General features: G+C 50.4%; 1 protein-coding gene across 1 annotated transcript; it reads right to left on the reverse strand.

Annotated features, from left to right (window-relative positions):
• Positions 1-3,078: 3,078 nt before the first annotated feature.
• RND1 (Rho family GTPase 1) lies at positions 3,079-10,340 on the reverse strand. The gene is made up of 5 exons (XM_036455337.2): positions 10,099-10,340; positions 9,241-9,328; positions 6,475-6,584; positions 5,515-5,649; positions 3,079-4,178 (listed from the first exon to the last, which is right to left on the reverse strand). Exons 1-5 carry the CDS (start codon positions 10,216-10,218, stop codon positions 3,933-3,935), a joined length of 699 nt encoding a protein of 232 aa, XP_036311230.1. The 5' UTR covers positions 10,219-10,340; the 3' UTR covers positions 3,079-3,932.
• Positions 10,341-23,964: the final 13,624 nt, after the last annotated feature.

The following is a 23,964-nucleotide window of genomic DNA, read 5'->3' on the forward strand; positions in this document are numbered from 1 at the left end:
CTGGAACATTTTGGCGTACAGGATGCCACATGAACCAAGCCACCCAGCCAGGCAGCTTTTTTGTTTCGATCCCATATAGCTGTAGGGGCTGGCTTTTCTCTCTGAATATATGTTCAGTTCTCCTCAAGCAGAGCCTCAGAATAGACGCAAATACGTCTAAAGCCCTGAGCATCATGCACAATGGCCCCAGTTCTCTCGGGAGAGGTACTCTTCTGCTCTGAGTTCTGCCGCCATTGACCTGCCACTTTTACCCCAGAGACAGAACTGAAAGGAAAGTAGCCTATCTATTATGTGCAATTCTCCCAGTGGACACTGGAGGGCTCTCCACTCACAGAATGCAAACCCAACTAATCACCAGATCAAAGCTGTAGAATAGATGAAGCTTTAACAGCTGCAGCTATTGTTTACTGAAAATCTAAGTGCCCAACTCTGTGCTGGAAAATAACTTACCTTATTTTCCTCAGTTCTAATAACAGTAGGGGATGGATATTACTTCTATTTTACTGATAAGATTGTGGCCCAGAAAAATGAATTGTATGCCTTCAAAGGCCACATAGTCAAAAGAATGGATCCAAAATTCAACTTCAGAATCCATGCTCTTTTCCCATTTCCAGATTACCTTTCCTCAGCTTTAAAAATTGATAGCCCTTGTCCGGGCCAGTATGGCTCAGTGGATAGAGCGTCAGCCTGCAGGCTGAAGGGTCCTAGGTTCGATTCCAGTAAGGGCATGTACCTTGCCTGCGGGCACATCCCTGGTGGGGGTGTGCAGGAGGCAGCTGGTGGATATTTCTAGCTCTCTATCCTTCTCCTTTCATCTCTGAAAAAGATCAGTAAAATATATATATTTTTTTAAGTGGATAGCCTTAGTGGTTTGGCTCAGTGGATTGAGCGACCGCTTGTAGACTGAAGGTTCAATTCCAGTCAAGGGCACATTCCAGGGTTGTGAGCTTGATCCCCAGTAGGGGGTGTGCTTAAGGTAGCCTATCAATGATTCTCTCTCATCATTGATGTTTCGATCTCTCTTTCCCTCTCTTTTCCTCTCTGAAATCAATAAAAATTGATTTTAGCCAAAACCGGTTTGGCTCAGGGATAGAGCGTCAGCCTGCAGACTAAAAGGTCCCAGGTTCGATTCCAGTCAAGGGCATATATCTTGGTTGTGGGCACATCCCTGGTAGGGGTGTGCAGGAGGCAACTGATCGGTATTTCTCATCGATGTTTCTCTCCCTTCCTCTCTGTAAAAAATCAATAAAAGATATTTTAAAATATATATATATAATATATATTTTAAATGGATAAATTATATATTTTTAAATGGATAAATTAAATATAAATTATATTTTTTAAATGGATAAATTAAAACCTAGAAAAGTGATGAAGTTTGTCCAAGTTCATAATAGTTCTAGTAGTTCTAGCACATCTCTCTCATGAAAGAGACATATAAAACATTGAGCTTAAAAGATATTTATTTGATCCCTGGCTTGTGTGGTCCGGTAGTTAGAAGGGTCTCAGGTTTGATTTCTGGTCAAGGGCACATACCTGGGTTGCAGGTTTGATACCTGGCCCCAGGTGGGGCACGTGTGGGAGGCAGCCAGTCAATGCACATAGCTGTTTCTCTCCCCCCCCCCTCCATTTCACTCTCTCTATAAATCAATGGAAACAATATCCTTGAGTGAGGACCAAAAGTAACAAAAAAGATACTTGTTTGTTTTAACCTGTTACTTCTTTCATAAGCATGCATCTCTGGAGATGCAGACGAAGAGACCATGTTCCAGTGAGAACCACAGGCAGAGTCTCCTTTTTAGGGACAACATGGCTAGTACTGTAATAATGGGCCAGTGGGATTACAGTTAGCATTGAGACTTGGTTTGAATCTTGTTTCCTCTACCTACAAGCAGCATAATCTCGTGCAAGTTCTGTGGCATCTCTGGCTTTCCTGTTTCCTCATTTATAAAGTAGGAACAATAATATAACTTGCCTCAGGGTAGGACTTGCCTCAGAGGAGTGAGAAGTGCATGTTCTGGAGCCAGGTTACCTGGATTTGCATTCAGCTTCTACCACTTTCTGGCTGTGTGACCTTGGGCACATTAACTAATATCTCTGAACCTGTTTCCTTGTCGGTAAAATGAAGTAGATGGTACTCCATAGGAATAAATAATATATAAAGAACTCCAAAGCATCTCTGACCCACAGTAAACATTTAGCAAATGTTAGCTATTATCATCTGTAAGGTTACATGTGATGTTGGTAAAGCTACCAGCACAGTGCTGAGCACACTCAATACCTACCCTGATTCCCCGAAAATAAGGCAGTGTCTTATATTAATTTTTTCTCCCAAAGTTGCGCTAGGTCTTATTTTCAGGGGATGTCTTATCTTTCCATGCGCTAGGTCTTATTTTCAGAGGATGTCTTATTTTCAGGGAAACACGGTAGTAGCTCTCTCTTTCCAACACACTGTGAAACTTGGGGAAAAATAACTCTAAGTCACTGAAGAGAAGGGAAGCTAAGGCCCCTGAGCTGCCCTCAACAGGCAATAGAATTGGAAGGTCAAGAAGGCAGAGATGATTTCTCTCTGAACTCAGATGAGACCAGAACTCCTGCGGGCTGGGCTCTCAGCAGCCTGGACCCTTGGGCTTCACCAAACCCCTGTTTTTTTCTAGTCTCTGGGGCAATGGTTCTCAACCGGGAGTGAGTTTGCCCCAGGGAACACGTAGCAATATCTGGAAACATTCTGGTGGTAGACAACTGGGGAGGGGACTGCTGCTGGTATCCAACAGGGAGAGAGGCCAGGGATGCTAGGCCTCCTCCAGTGCGCAGGACACCCTCACAGCAACCCCTTCTCTGGTCTAAAATGTCTTTAGTTCCGAGGCTGAGAAGCCCTGCCCTCGAGCTGAGATCCTCAGTGGCTTAGTAGGACTGGATGGGGTTGGGGTGAGGAGGGGTGGGAGGAGAGGGAGCAGAGCCTCATTGGAAGTTGGGGTGGGGGGGGGACCCCGGAGGCAGGCAGAAAGGGCCCCAGGGCAGCTTTTCCCTCATTATCGGTGATCAAAGGAAACAAAGAAACTAAGAAAACAGAGCCACCTTCTTTATATGTGTTATATTTTTTTCATTAATAAATAGGTTTTCTTCTTTAAACACAGAACATGTAACAGGTTGAACACTCCCCCCTCCCCCCATTCCAAAGACAAGAGTCTATAAAACCAATGCCAGCTGCCCCGCCCTAGGGGCAGACAGAGCCTGGTGACCCCCACCCAGCCCTGCCCCTGCAGCACCACCACCCCACACTGCAAGAGAAGGGGGCCCAGGGCTTCTCCCTCGGGCCCTGGGGACTCAGGTGAGAAGCGTGTGAATGTATGATGTCACCTCTCCAGAGGCGTGGGCTGCGCGAAGAGGAGGTTTCCTTCCCATCGGCTCTGACCAGCTCCTGTCCTTCCGATGTCAGGTACGAAGCACCTGGGCTCAGCTCCCAAGGGGGCTGCCTCCTGGCTTCCCCGCTCTCCACTCCTCTGTGGCCTCCTCGGAGGGGAGGGAAGGGCTCGGGGACCCCTGCCCGCCCCTGGCCTGCATGGGAACGCTGGGTGGAAGAGGCGTGATGCTGAAGGTGAGGCTCTTGTAAGCCCCCTGAGCCCATGAGGCCAGCATGCCCCCTACACTCCCACACAATTCCTTCCTCTGGAGGGGGCGGGGGGCACGGGGCAGCCACCCCTCCACCACCTGGCGCCTGGCTTGGGGTGTGATGGTTCTTTCTTAGCGTCAGGTCCTCACGCCGGGCCTGGCTCTTTCCTGGTCCCATTCTCGTCTCCTTCCGAGCCCTCACCGCGGCAGCCTGAAAACCTCGTTGTCCAGTGTCCTACATTGCCTCATCCTCCCTCTCCCCGGGCCTCTGCAACCCGAGGGAGGGGGCGGGAGGCGGTCTCCCCTCGCCGACCCCCACTTCACATAACGGAGCAGCTCTTGGCCTTTTCCTTCTTGAAGGTGGAGGAGATGAGTTCAGAGCGGCTGGGGAGGTGGAGCAGGCGCTTCGAGAAGCTCCGGGCGGGGCTCTTGGGGGGCGCGGGGCTGGGCTTGTTCAGACACACCATGGACGCCGTCCGGAAGATGCTGTGGATGCTCTTCTCCGAGGTGAAAGCAGAGCCTTCCAGGTAGATTTCCGCACCCAGCTGCTTGGCTATTGCACAGCCCTGCGGGGGTGGGCGGAGAGGGGGGGGAGGTCACTGATGCAGCGGTCCGAATAGCTCTGAAACACTGCCTCCTGTGGCCAGTGGTTTTGGGGGCTACCCCAGAGGGGACCGGACTGCCAGTCTCCCACCATCACCCTCTGCTAGTTATTTTCTGAAGGTGAAGCCTGACAGCAACTTAGCATCACCTGGGACACTTTTAAAACCATATTGAGCCAAGACCGGTTTGGCTCAATGGATAGAGCGTCGGCTTGGGGACTGTAGGGTCCCGGGTTCGATTCCGGTCAAGGGCATGTACCTTGGTTGCGGGCATATCCCCGGTGGGGGGGGGGTGCAAGAGGCGGCTGATTGATGACTCTCTCTCATCGATGTTTCTAACTCTCTCCCTTTCTCTCTGTACAAAATCAATAAAAATAAAAATAAAATAATAAAACCATATTGAGCCCTAGCTGGTTTGGCTCAGCGGATAGAGCTTCTGCCTGTGGACTGAAGGGTCCCAGGTTCGATTCCAGCTAAGGGCACATGCCCGGGTTGCGGGCTTGATCCTCAGTAGGGGGCATGCAGAAGGCAGTCGATCAATGATTCTCTCCCATCATTGATGTTTCTATCTCTCTCTCCCTCTCCCTTCCTCTCTGAAATCAATAAAGATATGTTAAAAAACAAAACAAAACACATATTGGTACCAAAGGGCTTGTATGCATGCATATTAGCATAACCAATGGACACAGACAGTGGGGCAGTGGGGGCTTGCCCAGGGTGGGAATGGCTTGGGGAAGGGGTGAACCGGGGGGAGGCGGGGAGACTTATGTAAAACTTTAGACAATAAATAAATTTAAAAAAATAAAACAAACAACTTCATATGGATGCCAGAACAAGTAAATCAGAATTTTGGGGGGTAGGGCCTAGGCATTCGTATTTTTAAGAGCTCCCCAGACAAGTCTAATATGAAACATTGGTTTTGAAAAAAACAAATCTTTACTCCCATGTGCGTAAGAAATTATCCAGGATTTCATTAAAAATGTAATTCCATATCTTTGTCCCAAAGTGACTCTATCCATATGGAATCAGGAATTCTAATAAGCACCTCGAGTATTCTGGTGCAGGTGGTGCACAAAAACAACCTGAGAAACACAGAGGAATGCTCACCTGCCCACCTGGAGCATAAATCTGGGTGAGTACCACCCCCATCCAGGGGATTAGCTGCTGATGATAGATGGCCCCCCAAATACCAATGCTCCCTTGCTGTAGTGAGAGCCTGAACAAGGGCTACATTTCAAGTCCTTTGCATACAGCATTCTCCATCCCCACCCCCCTCTAACACACAATGGCGCGCACACACCTGCTCGTAGGAGATGGGCGCCTGCTTCTGGTGGGACAGCTCCATCAGGGTGCTCAGGTCTGTTCGCAGGTCTGTCTTGCAGCCAACAAGCAAAACACGGGTGCTGGGGCAATAATCTAGGATTTCCGTCCTCCACTGAAGAGCCAGGCAGAAAAGGACAGTCAGTGGCTGACGTACCCAGAGGAGCCCAGCTGGCAACATCACACCCCATAGAGCTTATCACCGGCCCAGCCATCCCTCTGAGTCACAGCATCGCCACTGCACAATGACATCATCTTCCAGCCCATGAGGACTTGGGGCCACAGGAATGCTGACCCAAGAGCCTGTCCCCTCTTCCAGCAGCCCAGTCACTAGAGAAAGAACTAGAGCAAATCTCTTCCCTCTCTCTGCCAAGCAGTGGAGCCTGAATCTGCTCCCTCCATCCAGTCAGAGGGCTCCACAGATTCAGAAAGCCAGAAGGAAGACGACCAGTCTCTTCCCAAGGGAAGGTGATAGTCCCAGAGACTTCTGGGAAACTAGGCTAGTTCCACAAGGTATCCTGGGACTCCTAGGACCAGATTTTGCCGCCCAGACCTAGGCATGTCCTACCGGCAGCTCCTCTGCTCTGCTCGGGCCTGCCTGGCCTGCCCAGTTCTGGTGGGCCTGGGATCAAGGTCTACAGAAGCTGCCTCCAGACCTCATCCCTCACCCTCAAACCATATCACTAGGAGGTTCTCTGACGCTCAATCCTCCGCTTCCTGGGTCTTCAACCCCACCCCCCCTTGCTGGTCCTCTGGCAGAGCAGCCTGGGGCAGGGGCAGGGCCAGGAGTGCTGGTGGCTAATGGTGTGGCCTGGGGCAGATTTCTCCCTCCCCTGGCCTCAGTGTCTTTCTGTTACAGGAGAGGGGATGAGATGACAAGGTCCTCAATGTTCCTTTTTGTTCTCGACCTGAGCTAGAGTTGGTCGAGTTTCAGACTCACCTTCTTGAGTGCACTATCCACTGTCTCCGGACGGCTGATGTCAAAGCACAATAACACTGCGTCCGAGTCGCTGTAGCAGAGTGGACGGACATTGTCATAGTAGGGGGATCCTGTTACAGGGGAGAGAGAGCTGATGATGGGCCATGGCACTTTCCCTCCCCTACAGGCCTAACCCCAATGAGCCTGGGAAGACCATTCTCGGTCCCCGAGGTTAGCTGGCCCCTCCCATCTCGCAGGGGAACCTGCTGCCCAAGGAAGCTGGGGACCTGACCACCTGCCAGAAGCATGAAGAAAAAAAAAAGGGGGAGGGGGGAAAGGCAAAATGTAAGGCCGAGTGGAACATGATTCTCCCTGCCAGGGTCGCCTGCTCTGGGCTTTATTTAAGGTGCCGGTTCTGAGTCCCTGAGGAGGGTGCTCCCGCCCCTGCAGAGACCAGGCCTTGTTAGGGTCTCCTCTCTCCAGAGTCTGCCTGCGCCGCCGCCTCTGCCCCCTTTTCCGCTCCAAGGTTCTCCCCGAGGAAGACACAAACCTGCCTGTTACATAACAGCTGCCCTGCTTGTCTGCCATGGGTCAGACTCTAAGCGGCGGGGAGGGATTCAGTGCCCTGCTCCTCCTCTACCCAAACCGGCTCACCCTGAAAAGGGCCAAAAGAAGGCTGCAGGGCCCCCCCCCCCCCATCTCAGGTGACAGTCTCAGAGTCAGTGGCTCCAGGAGCTGGGGGTGTACAGTGAGGGTCCTTCCCCGGGAGGGCCATGGGCAGTGCAGACGCAGGTGGTCTCACATGGGAGACGGCTGGGAGCTGAGCCTGCCCCCCCTCCACCCTGGGAAGGAACAGTAGCAGATTTGGAACCCAGACAATCCGTGCTCAGAATAGCAAGCAGCCCCTCTCCCTGCACCACAATCACCATGGAAACTGGGGGGAATCCAAGTGGGGAGAGGGTTGGCTGTTAAAAAAAAAAAAAAAAAAAAATGAGGAAAGGGGAGTTGGGATGGCTGCCTGCTCCTCCAGCCATCTGCCCCCCTCCCCTCCCTGAGGTGGGGTCACCTCGCCCGCCTCACCCCCAGCACTGAGCAGGGGGAGCACTGCAGCGCTGGGGAGGGGGAGGGGGAGGGGAGGAGGCCTCCATCTGGCTCCAGGCAATCCCCCTCCCCTAAGACTGAATAATGGGAACAGGTTCCACCCAGGCCCCAATGCTGGGAAGCCCCATTCCTCCTTCCTTCCCGCGCCTCTGATTGAAAGAGGGAGTTTGAGGATGACGGACAGCCAGCATCCTTTTGGAAACAGGGGGTGTAGTATGGGGTGGGGATTCAAGGTCGGAAACAGAGACCACCTCGCTGGTTTTCCATTATCTGGATTGGAATTCCAAGGCTGCATTCCGACTGCGGGAGGGGGGGAGGCTGCAGGAAGCGGTGGTGGCGGAGGGGAGTGGCGCGTTGGGGCGGTGGTGGTGGAAAGAGAGGAGCCGCGGGAAGATTCTGGGAAGATGGAAAGGTGGACAGGAGACAGCAGATGCAAACGCATACATCACGCAGCCAGCTGCGCTCTGGCGGCTCCAGCCAGCCCGGCCCGGGTCCCGGAGAGCCGGCACCCTGCCTCCTCCCAACCCCTGGAACTGCAGCTCAGGAAGCAGAGCAGGTTGAGGAATTTTTGTTTTGCTTTGTTTCGTTTTAGGAGAAGGGGGTGGGAGGGCAGGGGAAGTCTCATTTTTCTGTATACCCTCCCCTCCCCTACCCCAACCCTTCTCAGACCTCAGCATTGGATCCTGGGAACAAGGCCCTTTGGAGGAACAGGACTGCATATTTATTATATGGAACAGGAAGCCCCTAGTGATTTATAGTTCCCCCTTAAACTCAGCCTGAATATGCATTTTTAGAGAGGAGCAGATTTCATTTTCTTTCTCCTGTTCCTGGCCCTTCGTCCTTAATTACGACGCTGAACCCAGTCTGTTTAAAAAGGGCTGGGGTAGAGAGATAACGGGAGGGCGGGGGCAGAATCAATGCAAGGGGTAGCCTGGCACGGAGCGTTTAGGGTGGAGAGGCTGGGAAAATATTGCTTCCTACATCCCAGAGAGACGGGCACGGCTACCCCGGCCGGGTGGAGATGGCCCCCTCCAGCCACTGCCCACAGGGTGACTGCCCCACATCGACTGTCTCCCCACCCTCCAGAGCCTGGATGATGCATCACAGCCCTGAGCCGCAGCGCGATGACGAGCAGGGCTGAGCTGCGGCAGCGGCAGACAGCGGTGGCCAGAGCCGGAATGCAGGAGAGAGGACTGAGGCAGGAAAGGAACGCTATTCCCCCAAAGCAGGCTTGTTTCCTTGCCTTCACCGCCACTGCCTCCAGCAGCACTGCCTTCGGCCTCATTTGGCTTTGCTCTGGGGCAGTAGAGGCTGGGGGGGTGTGTGTGTGTGTGTGTGTGTGTGTGTGGTAGCAGGGTGTGAACATGGAGAAGCCCGTCTGACTGACTGCCCCCAAGAAGTATTCAGGGGTCCCTTCCCTTCCCCCTCCAGCCCTCTGAAGGATGACGCTAGACCCAGAGGAATGAGTGGCGGCTTCTGGGGTTCTTCCATTCTGCACCCCTGAACCAGCCAGCTGAGCTGACCAGGCCCTCTCCCTACACTCAACGGAGGAATCTTCAGGTCCCCTTAGTTCAGTTTTCTGGCAAGCACCCTCCTCCTCCCCATCGAAGAGGAAAACAATGTCTGACACACAGAGCTGCACCGCCCAGCAGCGGTGGGCAGGGGCACTGGGGCCGGCAGTCCTACCTGAGGTGTCCCAGAGACTGAGCTCCACTCTCTGCTCCTCCGTCTCCAGGCAGGCTGTGTAATTCTCAAACACGGTGGGCACGTACGTCTGTGCGGAGAGAGGAAAATTCACACCCGGGCCCCTGCCCGCTGGCTGCACAAGAAGCCACTCTCCCTAGTGAGGTGCTAACGCGCCAGAGGAGGGTGCTTGGGGCAGGGGGGACCACATGGGTCAGGGGGCAGGAGCAGGTAGAGGCACAGGCACTTTGCTCCATCAGATTAAGAAATGGGACTGACTTTCAGCCCAGGACGTGTCCCCATATTTTAGACGGTTGGGGACACACACACACTCCTCTCATCCCCAGATTTGTCTGTCTCCCGATGTCAGAGTCACAAGCCAATGCTAACGCTTTACTTCTCTCCACAAGCCCCTGGACCCACAGAACAGCAGAAAGGGGCGGCAGGAGATGGCCTGGAGCCAAGCTCGCAGAAGCTTAGAGGTTGGGGTGAAGGGGCAGGCATGTATTGCGTCAAGAAACCCCAGATTCTCGCATGCCCCCGTCCCCTCTCCAGAGAGCAGGCTCCCAGATACCGGGAGGTGGGAGGGGATGGGATGGGGCCTATGGGTGAGGAGGTGAGGAGGTGAGGAGGAGCCGGCTCCGGCGCGGCGGCGGCAGCAGAAGTGGAACAGGTCTCAGGGGGGAGCTGAGGCAGGGCAGTCCTCCAGCCAGAACGCACAGAGGGTGGGGAGGGGAGGGGAGGGGAGGGGAGGGGAGGGTGGGACCAGGACAGAGCTCTCCTGGGCAGGTGGGGATCCACCCCGGGAAGCGGGCCGGCGGGCGGGGAGAAAGGCTGCCGGGGGGCGGGCAGACGGCTCACCTCGGGGTAGCAGTCCTTCGCTAACACCTGTAACATCGCCGTCTTCCCACACTGCACGTCCCCCACCAAAACCAGTTTACATCTGGCCACGACTGGCTGGGGGGCCCGTCTCTCCTTCATGCCTGTAGCCTCCGTGGGACTGGCGCTCCGGTTCCGAGAGGGGAGGACTGCGACAGGGAAGGACTGCGACAGGTGCGTCTCGGCGCGAGAACCGGCTGAATTCCCTGCCTCGCTCCAACTGAGGAGAAGGCCGGCAGGGCCCCCTTTATATCTGCCTGGACGAGCCAATCACAAGAGGAGGCGGGCGCTGTCAGAGCCAATCCCTGAGGTGGGATCCCCTCCAGCAGCCAATGGTAGGAGGATCTGAGTCAGCGCCCTCGTCCTCCCTTCCCTTTCTCTTAAAGCTGCACCTTCCTCGGAAAGGGGATTCCCACGTTTTGCATTTGTATTAGGGAAGAGGGAAGGGACTTGAAGCCAAATTTATGGGTCTTGAGTGTCCACCCAAGTGTCAAAAACCAGCCACGGACGTACAAAGTGAGGTCAAGCTAGAGATGTTGTCCCAGAAGAGTAGGACCTGCATGAACTATAGACAGGTGGCACACACACACACACACACACACACACACACACACACACACACACACACGGGGTGGCGGCAGAGACCTCTGACCTCTTTGTTCCCTCTAATCCCCATCCAAACCAGTTCCCACTCCTGGCTTCCCATCCCAGAAGCTTCTGCTCTGTGCCTTGACCAGTTCCTGCTATTCCCCTTCCAATTCCTGAGTCTCTCCCTCAGGAATCCCCTTCACCAAAAATAAATAAACAAGAAAGCCTTCTCGCATCATCTGGAAAAACCCCACACAGGCCCTGACCCAGAGATGGGCAGAGAGAAAGGAATGAGAGTGGGGTTGGGAGAAAAGATGACAACAAAGCAAACAAAGTCTCTGTCTGTTTGGCCAGACAACCTCTCACCCCGTGCCTGGCAGGAGCTGCTGGGGTGTTTGTTCTGCTGCCTGGGTCCGGCTCCCGGGATGAATCAGGCACAGGTTCAGTTCCAGGTGACACCTGCTGATACCAATATGTGTCACCTGATTAAAGTCCAGGCTGGACTGTGATGAGAAAACTGAAGGGCAGCTTAAAGCTGAGATGAGCTATATAACCGCCTACATAACCTGCCCCTCCGAGTCCTTGCAACGTAAGGTGCCAATCCACTCAACAGAACCATGGGATGTACATAGCTCGGATGACTCACTGCTTCTTCGCAACCACCAGAGCTCAAACAAGGCCTTCTGGTTATCGGGCTAAAGTAAGACTGACGGTGAGCAAAAGTGAAAGCACTCCGGAATCCATCGTCAGGTCCCTTCACCTTGGCGAGCCCAGCCCTCCTGAGCAGCTCTGGGTCTTACTCCATCTGAGCTTACCCTCAACTCACCATCACTGCTGCCCCACCAAGGGATATTTCCCCTGTTATAAAGGATGCTTAGAAGCCTTCCCCAGACCCAAAGGACAGGTCTCTAAGGGTGAGATTCCCGATGCCCACTATAGACAGGAGAATGGATGACATGGTGAGGATATGACCTAGCCAAGGCTTCCCCTGTCAAATCCGGAGGCATCCAAGTCCACAGTCCATGTTTGTCTGAGAGATCTGAGGCCAAGGCCTTTACTGTCCTCTACCCATCTCCTCAGGTCCCCCTGCCAGGGACCAGGATTCAGGTAAGGGAGCCTCCAAGGTAGAAAGAGAAGTTATCCAGCCCTAGCTGGTCTGACCAAGTGCATAGAGCATCAGCCAGCGAACTGAGGGGTCCTGGGTTTTACTCCACTCAATGGCATGTATCTGGTACCTCAGTTGGTTGTGGGCTTGAGCTTCCCTGGCCCTAGTCTGGAGGCAACCAATCAGTGTGTGTGTGTGTGTGTGTGTGTGTCTGTGTCTCCCCCTCCCTTCTACTTTTTCTAGGAATCAATGGAAAAATATTCTCAACTGAGGATTAACAAAAACAAAGGGAAGAAAGAAAGGAAGAGAGGGAGGGAAGGAGGGAGGGAATGAAGAAGGGAGAGAAGGAGGAAGGGAAGGAATGAGGAAGGGAGAGAGGGAAAGAAAGAGTTATCCAGGTGCTGCCATCCTCTTCCAGGCTCTCTGGAAGTTTCTCCTCCCTACGTTTCCCCAGGTCTCAGATAATGTTCCATCTATAGAATTTGTCCTCCTCTTGCCCTTTTGGGCAGCCTCTCTGAGCTGCCCATAAGTATGGTTTGGGAGAGTTCCAGGAACAGCTGTAAGATCATAAACTGCCTCAACCTGGAGTTCTTCCCCTCAGCCTGACCTTTTCCTCCTGTTCCCACCCTCTGTCTCTTCTGGACTCAGAACACCAGTGGGTTCCCATACATCCTGTTAACCCCTAGCTGGATTACCTCCAATGGCAGCCCCAAAGGTTTTAGCTCCTGCTGCCCCATGTTCTCTACCAGCCTCCCCTACACATGCCCTCCATCAGCCACTCAAAAAAAAAAAAAAAAAAAAAAAATCAATGCAAGTAAAAACTGTTCCTGCTATGCAAACAGCTTCTCTGGCTTCTGGCTTCTTACCAGATCGCCATGCCTGAGCTCCTCCGAGATGGAAATTCTGGAGCTGGTGTTATCTCTGGTTCTTCCCTGGGTGGCTACATTTCAGGGTAGGGCAGCCGGAAGCTGCAGTGAGACAGAGCAGCCCCCATCATGGCTGACTCTCAAGATGTGTCTTTGAAGATATTTTGTGGGTCACAGGTTTATGAGTTGTGGTGGGAAAAGTGATATGGGTTTGTGTTAGGTCAGAAGTTAATGTGACAACATGAAAAGAGGGTGGCACCAGCGACCAGCAGTTCTAGCTGTTGGGCCCAGCTCGGCCCTTAACAAGCTGTGTGTATTTGGGTACATCACTGCCTTCTCTGGGCCCGTTTCCTTAAATGTAATTGCAAGGGATTTGAACTAGAGAAGGGGTTTTAGCCATTCTTTTTTAGCAGTAAGACTCCCCCGCCCCCCTCCCCCCTCCCCCCCTACCCTGCCCAAAGTCTATTTAAACCTCTTTTAAGTGTCTTTATTTTAAAGTCTATAGCCAGAGAAATACATTTACAAGATGTCTCTTTCTGATCAAGACCAGAAGAGTTTAAAACAAGGTTATACTGCCCTGGCTGGTATTGCTCAATGGTTAGAGTGTTGTCCTGCACACCTGAAGGGTCTCGGTTTGATTCCTAGTCAAGGGCATGTACCTGGGTTGCAAGTTGGATCCTGCTCCCATCCCTTTCCGCATGGGGGTGTGTGCAGGAGACAACCAATCATTGTGTCTTACATTTATGTCCCCCCCCCCTTTCTTTCTGCCCCCCCTCCTTCCATTTTCTCTGGGGAAAACAAATCAGTGGAATATGGATAATATCCTCTGGTGAGAATTAACAAAAAACAAACAAATGAAAAACAAGTTATTGTACTTGCTCCGTCCAGGGAGTTCAGTTGGCTAGAGCATCTTCCCAATACACCAAGGTTTCAGGCTAGATCCCTATGCAGGGCACATGCAAGTCAACCAATGAATGCATAAATAAGTGGCACAACAATAGATCAATCTCTCTGTCTCTCTCTGTCCCTTCCTCACTCACTCTCAAATCAATAATAAAAAATAAAGTAAGTGAAAACTTTATCCTAAGATAAAGGAAACCAGTCACAAAAGATCATACTTTAGGATTACATTTGTATGAAATGTCTAGAGTAGCCAAATCCAAAGAAAAATAGATTAGGGGATGCCTAGGGCTGTAGGGTTGAGGGGAATGGAGAGTGATAAAATGGGTATAGGGTTTATTTTTGGGGTGATGAAAATCTTCTAAATTTGATTATGATGGTGGTTGTAAAATTATGTGAATATACTAAAATCACAGTGTAAAGTAGTAAATAGCTTTTTTTTTTTTTTGGAAGGGGGTGGAAATGTGAAAGCATTTTAAAAGGTAGAAAAAATAACCAAGCAGGTGTGGCACAGTGGTTGAGCATTGACCCATGAATCAAGAGGTCCCTGGTTTGATTCTCAGTCAGGGAACATGCCTGTGATATGGGCTTGATCCCCAGTGTTTCTCTCTCATTAGTATTTCCACCTCTCTAAAAATTCAATTAAAAAAACATACTTTAACAAAAATAATATAAATAAAAGTAGAAGGAATAATACAACGAAGCCCTGTGTATCCATTATCCATCTTCAACAATTAACATAATTTTACTTCAGCTATATCCCAACCTACTTCTTCCTACTACCCCTCCTGTCCTGGATGATTTTAAAACAAACGTTGGACATTATATCATTGAATTCTTAGATATTTCAGTAGTCATCTCTAAAAGAAAAAGACTCTTTGTTTACACAACCACAATACCATGATCACAACCAAAAAAAAAATAAATAACTCAATGTCACCAAATATCCAGTCAATGTTAAAATTCCCTTAATTGTGTAATATATCAGTTTATTCAAATCAGAATCTAAACAAGGTCCACACACTGAATTTGGTTGCTATGGCTTGTAAGTTTCTTTTCTTTCATAGGTTCTACTAACCCCTTCCCTTTTTTCTTGTAATTTATTTGTTGAACAAATGAGGTTGTTTATTCTATGGTGTATTGCATATTCTGGATTTTGCTGATGGTATTTCCATGGTGTTGTTTACATGTAGTAAATTTCTTTACAACTTAAATCCTATGCAGAATCTCAACACACACACACAAAGCAACGCAAAACAAAATTGCTCTGGTTGAATCAGAATGAGAAATCTGGAGGGGGCTCATACCCCACTCCTCCTGAAACAAACCCTAGGGAACACATTTTAACTAGCCGAAGCCGGTTTGGCTCAGTGGTAGAGCGTCGGTCTGCGGATTAAAAGGTCCCGGGTTCGATTCCGGTCAGGGGCATGTACGTTGGTTGCGGGCTCATCTCCGGTGGGGGGTGTGCAGGAGGCAGCTAGTCGATGTTTCTCTCTCATCGACGTTTCTAGCTCTCTATCCCTCTCCCTTTCTCTCTGTTAAAAATCAATAAAATAAAATAAAAATTTAAAAACCACTAGCCTACAGAGCAAGAGAGAGAGAGGGAGGGAGAGAGAGAGAGAGAGAGAGAGAGGGAGAGAGGGAGGGAGAGAGAGAGGGTGAAAGGACCACATGTTCAGAGCTCAGGGCTGCCCTATCTCTTTCTGAGTCTGATTACTCTGATAAAGTCCTAATCTGGGACAGTGACATAGCACACAAAGGTGTTCAGGGTGGATACAAACTCAAATTCACTCTGAGTCTTACCAGGGGGACAGAAGCCCAGTACTTTCTGTGCCCTGGTGATCCTTACAAAGAGCTCCAGGCACCCTGCCATCCGTGTCCCCCAGGAGTCTGGCAGGGCCAAGCCCATTTTCCCTGTTCCTGTCCCTTAATGTGACTCAGGTGCTCCACTCCTGGTCCTAAGCCATACGCTTCTCATGATCTCGGGATCTGTGGCCTCTGGCACTTGGGAACACGGGACCTTTTAACTGGGCATTTTTAGCTGGAGCAGCTACTAGAGTCATAACCAAGTTTTTAAGACTCGGTCTCTGTCTTCAAGGAGTTTCCAGCTATGAGGGGAGATTAAGCAAGAGGCTTGTAGGTAAAGAAAACCAGACAAATGCAGCAGGAGTGCTGAGGAGGGAGGGGTCAGATCTGGTTAGCACGTGTGTCAAACACAAGGCCCGCGGGCCAAATCTGTCCCGCCAGGCCTTGCAATGTGGCCCGCACCGCGCTGTCATCACTGCACTCCGCTGCGTTTCCATCACAATGACAGTTTATGACTGTTCAGTAAACCATTCGGCCCGCGATTTAGGCTGGATTTTAGATTTTGGCCCCTTCTCTGATTGAGTTCGACACCCCTAAAGGGGATTGTGGAAGGCTTAGTACGTAGTATAAGAGAGTGGTTTCACCTGGGTAAAATCCTGACAAGCTTAGGTAAGGAAGAATGTGGAGACAGGAAAATGCTAATCATTCCCAAAGACTGCAGAATCAATCCAATCCTCTGAAACAGACATGGGGGTTGGGAGAAGGCAATTTGCTTGAGAACATATTTAGGAAAAAAAATTTGATGCTAAAATAGTATAAAATGCAAAATTCCAAACTACCGTATAAGAAAACCACAGGCCCAAAATGGTATTACTCATGCTAAAAGCCCATGATACCAAACCTAATATCTACAGTTTCTGGTCAAAAGCAAGAAGGCACCGAAACCGGTTTGGCTCAATGGATAGAGCCTCTGTCTGAGGACTGAAAGGTTCCAAGTTCGATTCCGGTCAAGGGCATGTACCTTGGTTGCCGGCACATCCCCAGTAGGGGTGTGCAAGAGGCAGCTGATCGATGATTCTCTCTCATCTATGTTTCTAACTCTCTATCCCTCTCTCTTCCTCTCTGTAAAAAAATTATAAAATATATTTTAAAAAAAGAAAGAAAGAAAGAAAGAAAGAAAGAAAGAAAGAAAGAAAGAAAGCAATCTGTCCCGTGGGCCCTCTACATCCCCGCCCCCCAATAGAAAAGGGGCAGCCTGCATGATACAAACCCTTCCCGTTTTCTCCAGTGGCTCCCCCCAAATAATTTCTTCTTTCTTTTTAATATATATTTTATTCGCCGAAACCGGTTTGGCTCAGTGGATAGAGCGTCAGCCTGCGGACTGAAAGGTCCCGGGTTTGATTCCGGTCAAGGGCATGTACCTTGGTTGCGGGCACATCCCCAGTAGGGAGTGTGCAAGAGGCAGCTGATCGATGATTCTCTCATCGATGTTTCTAACTCTCTCTCTCCCTTCCTCTCTGTAAAAAATCAATAAAATATATTTAAAAAAAGAATAGGATGCCAAGAGGTGGGCCAGGGCATAGGGATTGGTCTAGCAGTGTACCCCAAACTTTTGACATATGTGTACCCCTTCTATAATTTTCGTAACGCTGAGTATTTCTCGTACTCATGAGAACATAGAATTAGGCGCAGCTAAGCACGGTGCAGTGCATATCCCCACCAAACTCCGGTGCAACACGTACCCCCACCAAACTCTTCCCGTACCCTTGGGGGTACACGTACCACACTTTGGGAATGGGATGGTGTGGAAGCAAGAGATGGAGGCCTGGAAAGAGAACCTGGATTTTTGTATGAGAGTAAAAAGTGTTTGTAGGATCCTGGACGGTTTGGCTCAGTAGATAGAGCGTCGACCTGTGGGTTGAAGGGTCCCAGGTTCAATTTCCAGTCAAGGGCACATGCCCCGATATGGGCTCCATTCCTAGTAGGGGGCATACAGAAGGTGGCTGATCAAGCTCTCCCTTCCTCTCTGAAATCACTAAATTATTTTTTTAAGTGTTTGTAGGAAGAGAAAAGACCCCCTTACCCCACCTCCAATAAAGCTACCTGAGCTAGACTTAAGAATTAGGAAGAAGGTATGGAGATGGCTGAAGATGGGCAGAAGAGGAACAGAGGAAGGCAGGAGTAAAGATGCTGGTCCCGAAGAAGCAAGCCTGTGTTTGACTGAGTTGGGGGTGAGAGTGGGGGAACAGAGGAGCAGAACATAGCCAAAGCCATGTGTGAAGCCAGCACTTGGATATGGGAGACTGGCGAGACCAAGCAGATGGGCCTTCCTGTCTTCTCTTGCCAGCACCCAGGGTTTGTCAAGACCAAGGTAGCTACTTACTGAGTGAGTGGTAGGGAGTCCTCATGCTAGGGGGAATTCTAAGGGAGGAAAGGACTTCAGGGACAGAGGAGTCTGCTGGGAAATGACATGGACACCGAGCCAGACTTATTTCCTCTTCAGTTTCCAAGTCCAGACACTTCCTCATCCTCCCATGTAGTAACTCCACACCCTTTTCCCTCTCTGCTCTCTGTCCCCCTTGGCTCACCCTTCAATACAACCTCCCTGGGGGTCTTTGTGTTTCCGCTCTCCTGGGCCCTCCAGGAAGTCCTTCTTCATCTGGCACAGCTCAAGATATAAATATAACTCTCCCCTGTCTGCCCCAAATTTCTTGCCAGCAAAAGTGAAGCAAACCTATTATGGTAGGAAAATGATTGTCAGGAGATTAGTTTCTCTGATTCTAATGGCTATACTAAAAACAAAGATAAGAGCCTGAATGGCTTGGCTCGGTGGTTGAGCATCAATCTATGAATCAGGAGCTCAGGGTTTGATTCCCAGTCAGGGAACTTGCCCAGGTTGTCGGCTAGATCCCTGGTGTGGGGCATGCAGGAGGCAGCCAATCAATGATTCTCTCTCATCATTGATGTTTCTATCTCTCCCTCCCTCTCGCTTCCTTTCTGAAATAAAAAATGTCTTTTTTAAAATAAGAAAAAGATAAACTGTGAAGATTATGTCTATCCTCTGCTTAAGTCTTTCTATGGGGTCAGGTATACTTTGAATAAAGTCCAACCCAAATAATTAAGGGTGCTTGGCCGGTATGGCTTAATGGTTGAGCATCAACCCATGAACTAAGAGGTCACCAGTTTGATTCCTGGCCAGAACACATGCCCAGGTTGAGAGCTCAATGCCCAGTGGAGGTGTGGGTAGGAGGCAGCCAGTCAATGCTTCTAAACTCTCATTGATGTTCCTATCTCTCTATTTCTCTCCTTTCCTCTCTTCCTAAAATCAATAAAAACATATTTTTAAAGCCCTAGCCAGTTTGGCTCAGTAGATAGAACTGTCGGCCTGCAGACTGACGGGTCCTGGGTTAGAGTCCAGTCAAGGGCACATACCTGAGTTGCAGGTTCCCAGTCCTAGTTGGGGGCATGCAGGAGGCAACCAATTGATATGTCTCTCTCAATCAGTGTTTCTCTCTGTCTCTCCCTCTCCCTTTCACTCTCTCTAAAAATCAATGGAAAAATATCCTCTGGTGAGGATTATAAACACACACACACATCTTATTTAAAAATCCAGCTGATAATCCTGGCTGATAGAGCCATCCATGACCTGCCATTGCCCCTGGCTGACTAGTCTCCTGCTTTCTCCCACTTTCCCACTGTGCTTCAGTCATGTTGAACTGGATTCCTCCAATGAAGACTTTCGTTTTTAAAAAATTTATTTTTATTTTTTAAAAACATTATTTTCATTTTTTTTTTAAAGTATACTAGTATGTATTTCTTTATTTCAGAGAGGAACGGAGAGGGAGAGAGAGATAGAAACATCAATGATGAGAGAGAATAATTGATTGGCTGCCTCCTGCATGCCCCCTAGTGGGGATGGAGCCCGCAGTCCCGGCATGTGCCCTTGGCAGGAATCGAACCTGAGACTCTTCAGTCTGCAGGCCGACCCTCTATACATTGACCCAAATCAACTAGGACTCCAACAAAGGCTTTCAAACCTTCTGTCCTCAAGTCACAGTCAGAAATATGTTATATCACAACCCAAAACACACATACACTCACACTTTATATACATATACACATTTGTGCTAGTACATATACATACATATATACAATATATACACACACACATATATTTATACGTTAAATGAAGTTAAAGTTTTTTATGCCTACCTGGGATGGCTCAGTGGTTGAGCACCAACCCATGTACCAAGAGGCCACGGGTTCGATTTCCTGTCACGGCACATGCCTAGGTGGTGGGCTTGATTCCCAGCAGGGGGCGTGCAGGAGGCAGTAAATCAGTGTTTCTCATCGATGTTTCTATATTTCTATTCCTCTCTTTTTTCCCTCTCTCTAAAATCAATAAAAACATATATTTTAAAATATATTTTATTGATTTATTACAGAGAGAAAGAGGGAGGAATAGAGAGTTAGAAACATTGATGAGAGAGAAATATTGATCAGCTGCTTCCTGCACAGCTCCTATTGGGGATGTGCCCACAACCAAGGTACATGCCCCTGACTGGAATCGAACCTAGGACCTTTCTGTTTGCGGGCCAATGCTCTATACACTGAGCCAAACCGATTAGGGCAATAAAACATATATATTTTTTAAAGTTTCCCAAAACATTTAACTTTACTGGATGCAGTGTCCTCTGATTATACTCAGGGGCTGTTCACTGCTCTGCCTTGGCCAGGAATGCCCTTCTCCTTGGTTGTCCCAATAGGAGCCTTTTGGTCCCTGAGATCTCAGGTGAAGTGTCACCTGCCCCGAGAGGTCACCTAGACCAATGTAGCCACCTGATCATTCTCTGTCATGTTCTCTGCCATTTGCACTATGATATTCTTCTGGGTTACGTTTTGTGTTTACCTACTTCTTTGCTGATTGTGCTCCTCCACTCAACTTGGTGGGGGCGGGGCCTTATCGGGATTGCGCCCTGTTTACAGCCAGTGCCTGGAGCACAGCAGGTGCTCAGTGTCCGCAGGCTGAAGGAATGACCCTAATCAAGATCCTCCTCTCTTTGGGCCTCAGCATTCTCATCTACAAAATTCAAGGTCAGCTGAAACCATTTTGGCTCAGTGGATAGAGCGTTGGACTGCAGACTGAATGGTCCCAGGTTCGATTCTGGTCAAGGGCATATACCTTGGTTGCGGGCACATCCCCAGTGGGGGGTGTGCAAGAGTCAGCTGATCAATAATTCTCTCTCATAGATGTTTTTAACTCTCTATCCTTCTCTCTTCCTCTCTGTAAAAAAATCAATAAAATATAAAATAAAATAAAAAATTCAAGGTCAGACTCCATCTCTGAGAACCCTTCCAGTTTGACCTATTCCAGGACACTCCAGACAACCAAAGTCTAGCAGTGAGGGGAACAGAGAGGGTCAGACAGTCACCTGTTTACCTGCAATGCTGTGTACAGACTGAGGACAAATATTGAGGAAGGGCCTTGCTCCCAGTCTGGTGGAGGCCCACGGTGTAAACCCAGGCACAGAGCAGGTAATGGAGGGACAGAGCTGGAGCAGCCAGACATCAGGACTACAGCCTCGGTGCTGTGTCTCCTGTGTGCGGTGCTCTGCCTGCATCGCCTCTCCCGGCTCGGTGTTCTGAGGGTGGAAGAGCAGGTACAGAACACATTAGCATTCTGGCTCAGGAGTCGCCTGGACCAGATACAAAACCCGACACTTCCAGAAGCAGCACAGGTGGAGAGGACAGTCTGGAGCCTCGTGGTCGGTCTGATCTTGGCCCTTCTGTTAGCAGTTGTGTAACCCTGGGAAAATTACTCAACCTGTCACTGAGCTTTCTTACATTTCAAACGGGGATGGCATGAATTACATTACCTCATATTTTTCCTAGCACTTCCTGGGGACTGGGACTCTTAAGCAAACTAGGAGTCTCCACTGGGGCTGCCATCCCTCCTGACTGACCCCTTGGGGCGTCTGACCACGAGGGCTCCTGCCTGCAGGCACAGCACAGCTTGCTTCTGGAAAGCCTTGGCTCTGCAGTCAGCAGGCTGAGAGAGGGGCCCAGAGCCCAGCACTTACTAATTCGTGACCTGAGACAAGTCACAGCCTTTGTGAGTCCTAATTTCCTCAGCAGGGACTTTGGACTCCCTGAGCCAGGGTTTCATCCTCTCCTGGGTCTGTCTTCCACAGCGATGGCCAGCCGCAGTCTCTGCAGCCCCAATGCTTCTCTTCCCCGAGGGAGAGAAACCAGAATTGACAGAGAGAGTCCTGAACTCTGGCATTCTTTAGTCTTTCCTTCCCTCTTCCAGTTTTTTCCAGATTAAAGAATCCAAATCCCTTTCTTGCCCTCACAGATCTAGTTCTCAGCCCTTTCCCTATTTCTCCTTTCCGCCTCCCCCTATCACCTTCTTCTGACACCGAGAGGTCCAAGTCCAGCTCCCCAATCCTGGCAGGGGTTCCTGGCTGGGTGAGTGAGGGCTGTGCTAAAGAGGCGGAGACATCACCCTACGGTGTGTAATGGGGACCCTCGGCTCCAGAGAGTGTCCACTGCTCCCTGCTCCGAGGCCTTGGCCGGCTGCAGGGCCCTGTGCTCAGTGCCCTCCTGCCCTCGCTCACATACTCTCACTTCTCTGTCAGCTCAATTCTAGCTCACTGACAGTGAAGCCTAAACATAGAGGCGGGGTCCCTCTGGCTCCCCAGCTCTCCCTTGGAATCGGGGAGGGGGGCGGGCATCAAAGTGGGACAAGCTATTAACCGCAAATAGACCTGCCTCTTCTGAAGGAAGGGAAAATGCCACAGTGGGGGATGTTCCAGAAAGGAAACAAAATATAAAAAGGACAAAAGACCCAGAGACACGTGCAGTTTAGAATGGTGTTACAATCTTCACTTATCAGCAGTGAGGTGAGTGGGAGAGGCAGAGGGATGAGCGATGGGAGGGGTAAATCTGGGAATTTTCAACAGAAGTTAGGATATGGGGGGCTGGGCGGGGGAAAGAAATGTCCCCCAACACTAGGGGCGGGGGGGGGGGGGCGGGGACCGGGGGGGGGGAATAGGGAAGGCCGGGGAAAGGTCAATGGGGAAAACATGAGACATAGGTACAGTACTGCTATTTGTAATACTTTAAACAATAAAAAAAAAAAAAGTTCACAATTGACAGGTTAAAAAAAATGTTAAACAAACAAACAAAAAAAGTCCCCACCCATGCCATGGAAAACCAAAAGATCAGAAAGGTATTAGTGTGTGACCTGTGTTTATTTTTTTCCAAAGTCTAAAAATACCATGAAAAGGAAACACACACACACACAAACTAACCTAACCAGAAACGGGAAAAGTGGTCATGGCAACAGCTGAGAAATCGGAGGCAGGAGTTTCAGGAACTGGGATAACTCAGTGACAACGGGGCTTGGAAATTCCACCCCATGACGAGGCTCTTGAAAGGTGCCAGCTTCCGATCAAAGTCTGGAGCACTTTCCAGGAGCAGCAGCGAGGGAGGGAGGGAGGCGGGGAGGAACTAAATGTCTCCCCTGAGAGGCAGGCCTGTGGCCGTGGGGGTGGGGGGTGAGGAATGGGCAGCTGAGGGGTCCTCCATTTAGCCCCCTCTCACAGCAATCATAACTGTAACAACAACAACCCTTCCTGTGATACTAGGAATCTTTTTTTTTTTTATAGTTGATTTTCTACAGAGAGGAAGGGAGAGGGATAGACAGTTAGAAACATCAATGAGAGAGAAACATAGATCAGCTGCCTTCTGCACCCCCCTACTGGGGATGTGTCCCCAACCAAGGTACATGCCCTTGACCAGAATCAAACCTGGGACCCTTCAGTCCGCAGGCTGATGCTCTTCCACTGAGCCAGCCCGGTTAGAGCCCGATACCAGGCATCTTGTGAACCATTATTAGCCTCAGTTTACAGCTGAGGACTCAGGCAGGAGAGGCTGAGTAACTTGCCGAAGGTCTCACAGCTGGCAAGTGGCCGAGCCAGGGACCTTCAGATCACAGATCCCTTTTGTGGATCTGATGAAAGCTATGTACCCATTCCCGGGAAAGACTGAGAATGAATTTATATACAACATGTTATATTCGGTTCAGGGGGTTCAAAGAGCCCCTAATCCCATTCCTGGTAAAGCCATTGGATAGTAGGGCCGGCGTGATCCCCCGCCCCGTCTCCAGCCTGGCGAGCACTCCAGCGAACATGGCAACCGTGTATGTGAGGATGGCTTATAGCGATTGCCTGCCACCCCTCCAAACCCCTGCCACCCCTCCAAACCCCTGCCACCCCTCCAAACCCCTGCCACCCCTCAAATCCCCTGCCACCCCTCCAAACCCCTGCCCCCCCTCCAAACCCCTGCCCCCCCTCCAAACCCCTGCCACCCCTCCAAACCCCTGCCACCCCTCCAAACCCCTGCCACCCCTCAAATCCCCTGCCACCCCTCAAATCCCCTGCCCCCCCTCCAAACCCCTGCCACCCCTCCAATCCCCTGCCACCCCTCCAAACCCCTGCCACCCCTCCAAACCCCTGCCACCCCCCCAAACCCCTGCCACCCCTCCAATCCCCTGCCACCCCTCAAATCCCCTGCCACCCC

Source organism: Pipistrellus kuhlii, unplaced genomic scaffold (assembly GCF_014108245.1).
Source record: "Pipistrellus kuhlii isolate mPipKuh1 unplaced genomic scaffold, mPipKuh1.p scaffold_m20_p_3, whole genome shotgun sequence".
Classification (NCBI taxonomy): Eukaryota; Metazoa; Chordata; class Mammalia; order Chiroptera; family Vespertilionidae; genus Pipistrellus; species Pipistrellus kuhlii.

What these genes read in the sequence shown, in the direction of transcription:
- RND1 (XM_036455337.2), bottom strand. Translation starts at nt 10,218, where the DNA reads ATGAAGGAGAGACGGGCCCCCCAGCCAGTCGTGGCCAGATGTAAACTG. An exon ending in CGAAGGACTGCTACCCCGAG is followed by an intron (nt 9,329 to 10,098) that starts GTGAGCCGTCTG and finishes CTCTCCGCACAG; the next exon opens with ACGTACGTGCCCACCGTGTT. An exon ending in CAGTCTCTGGGACACCTCAG is followed by an intron (nt 6,585 to 9,240) that starts GTAGGACTGCCG and finishes CCCCTGTAACAG; the next exon opens with GATCCCCCTACTATGACAAT.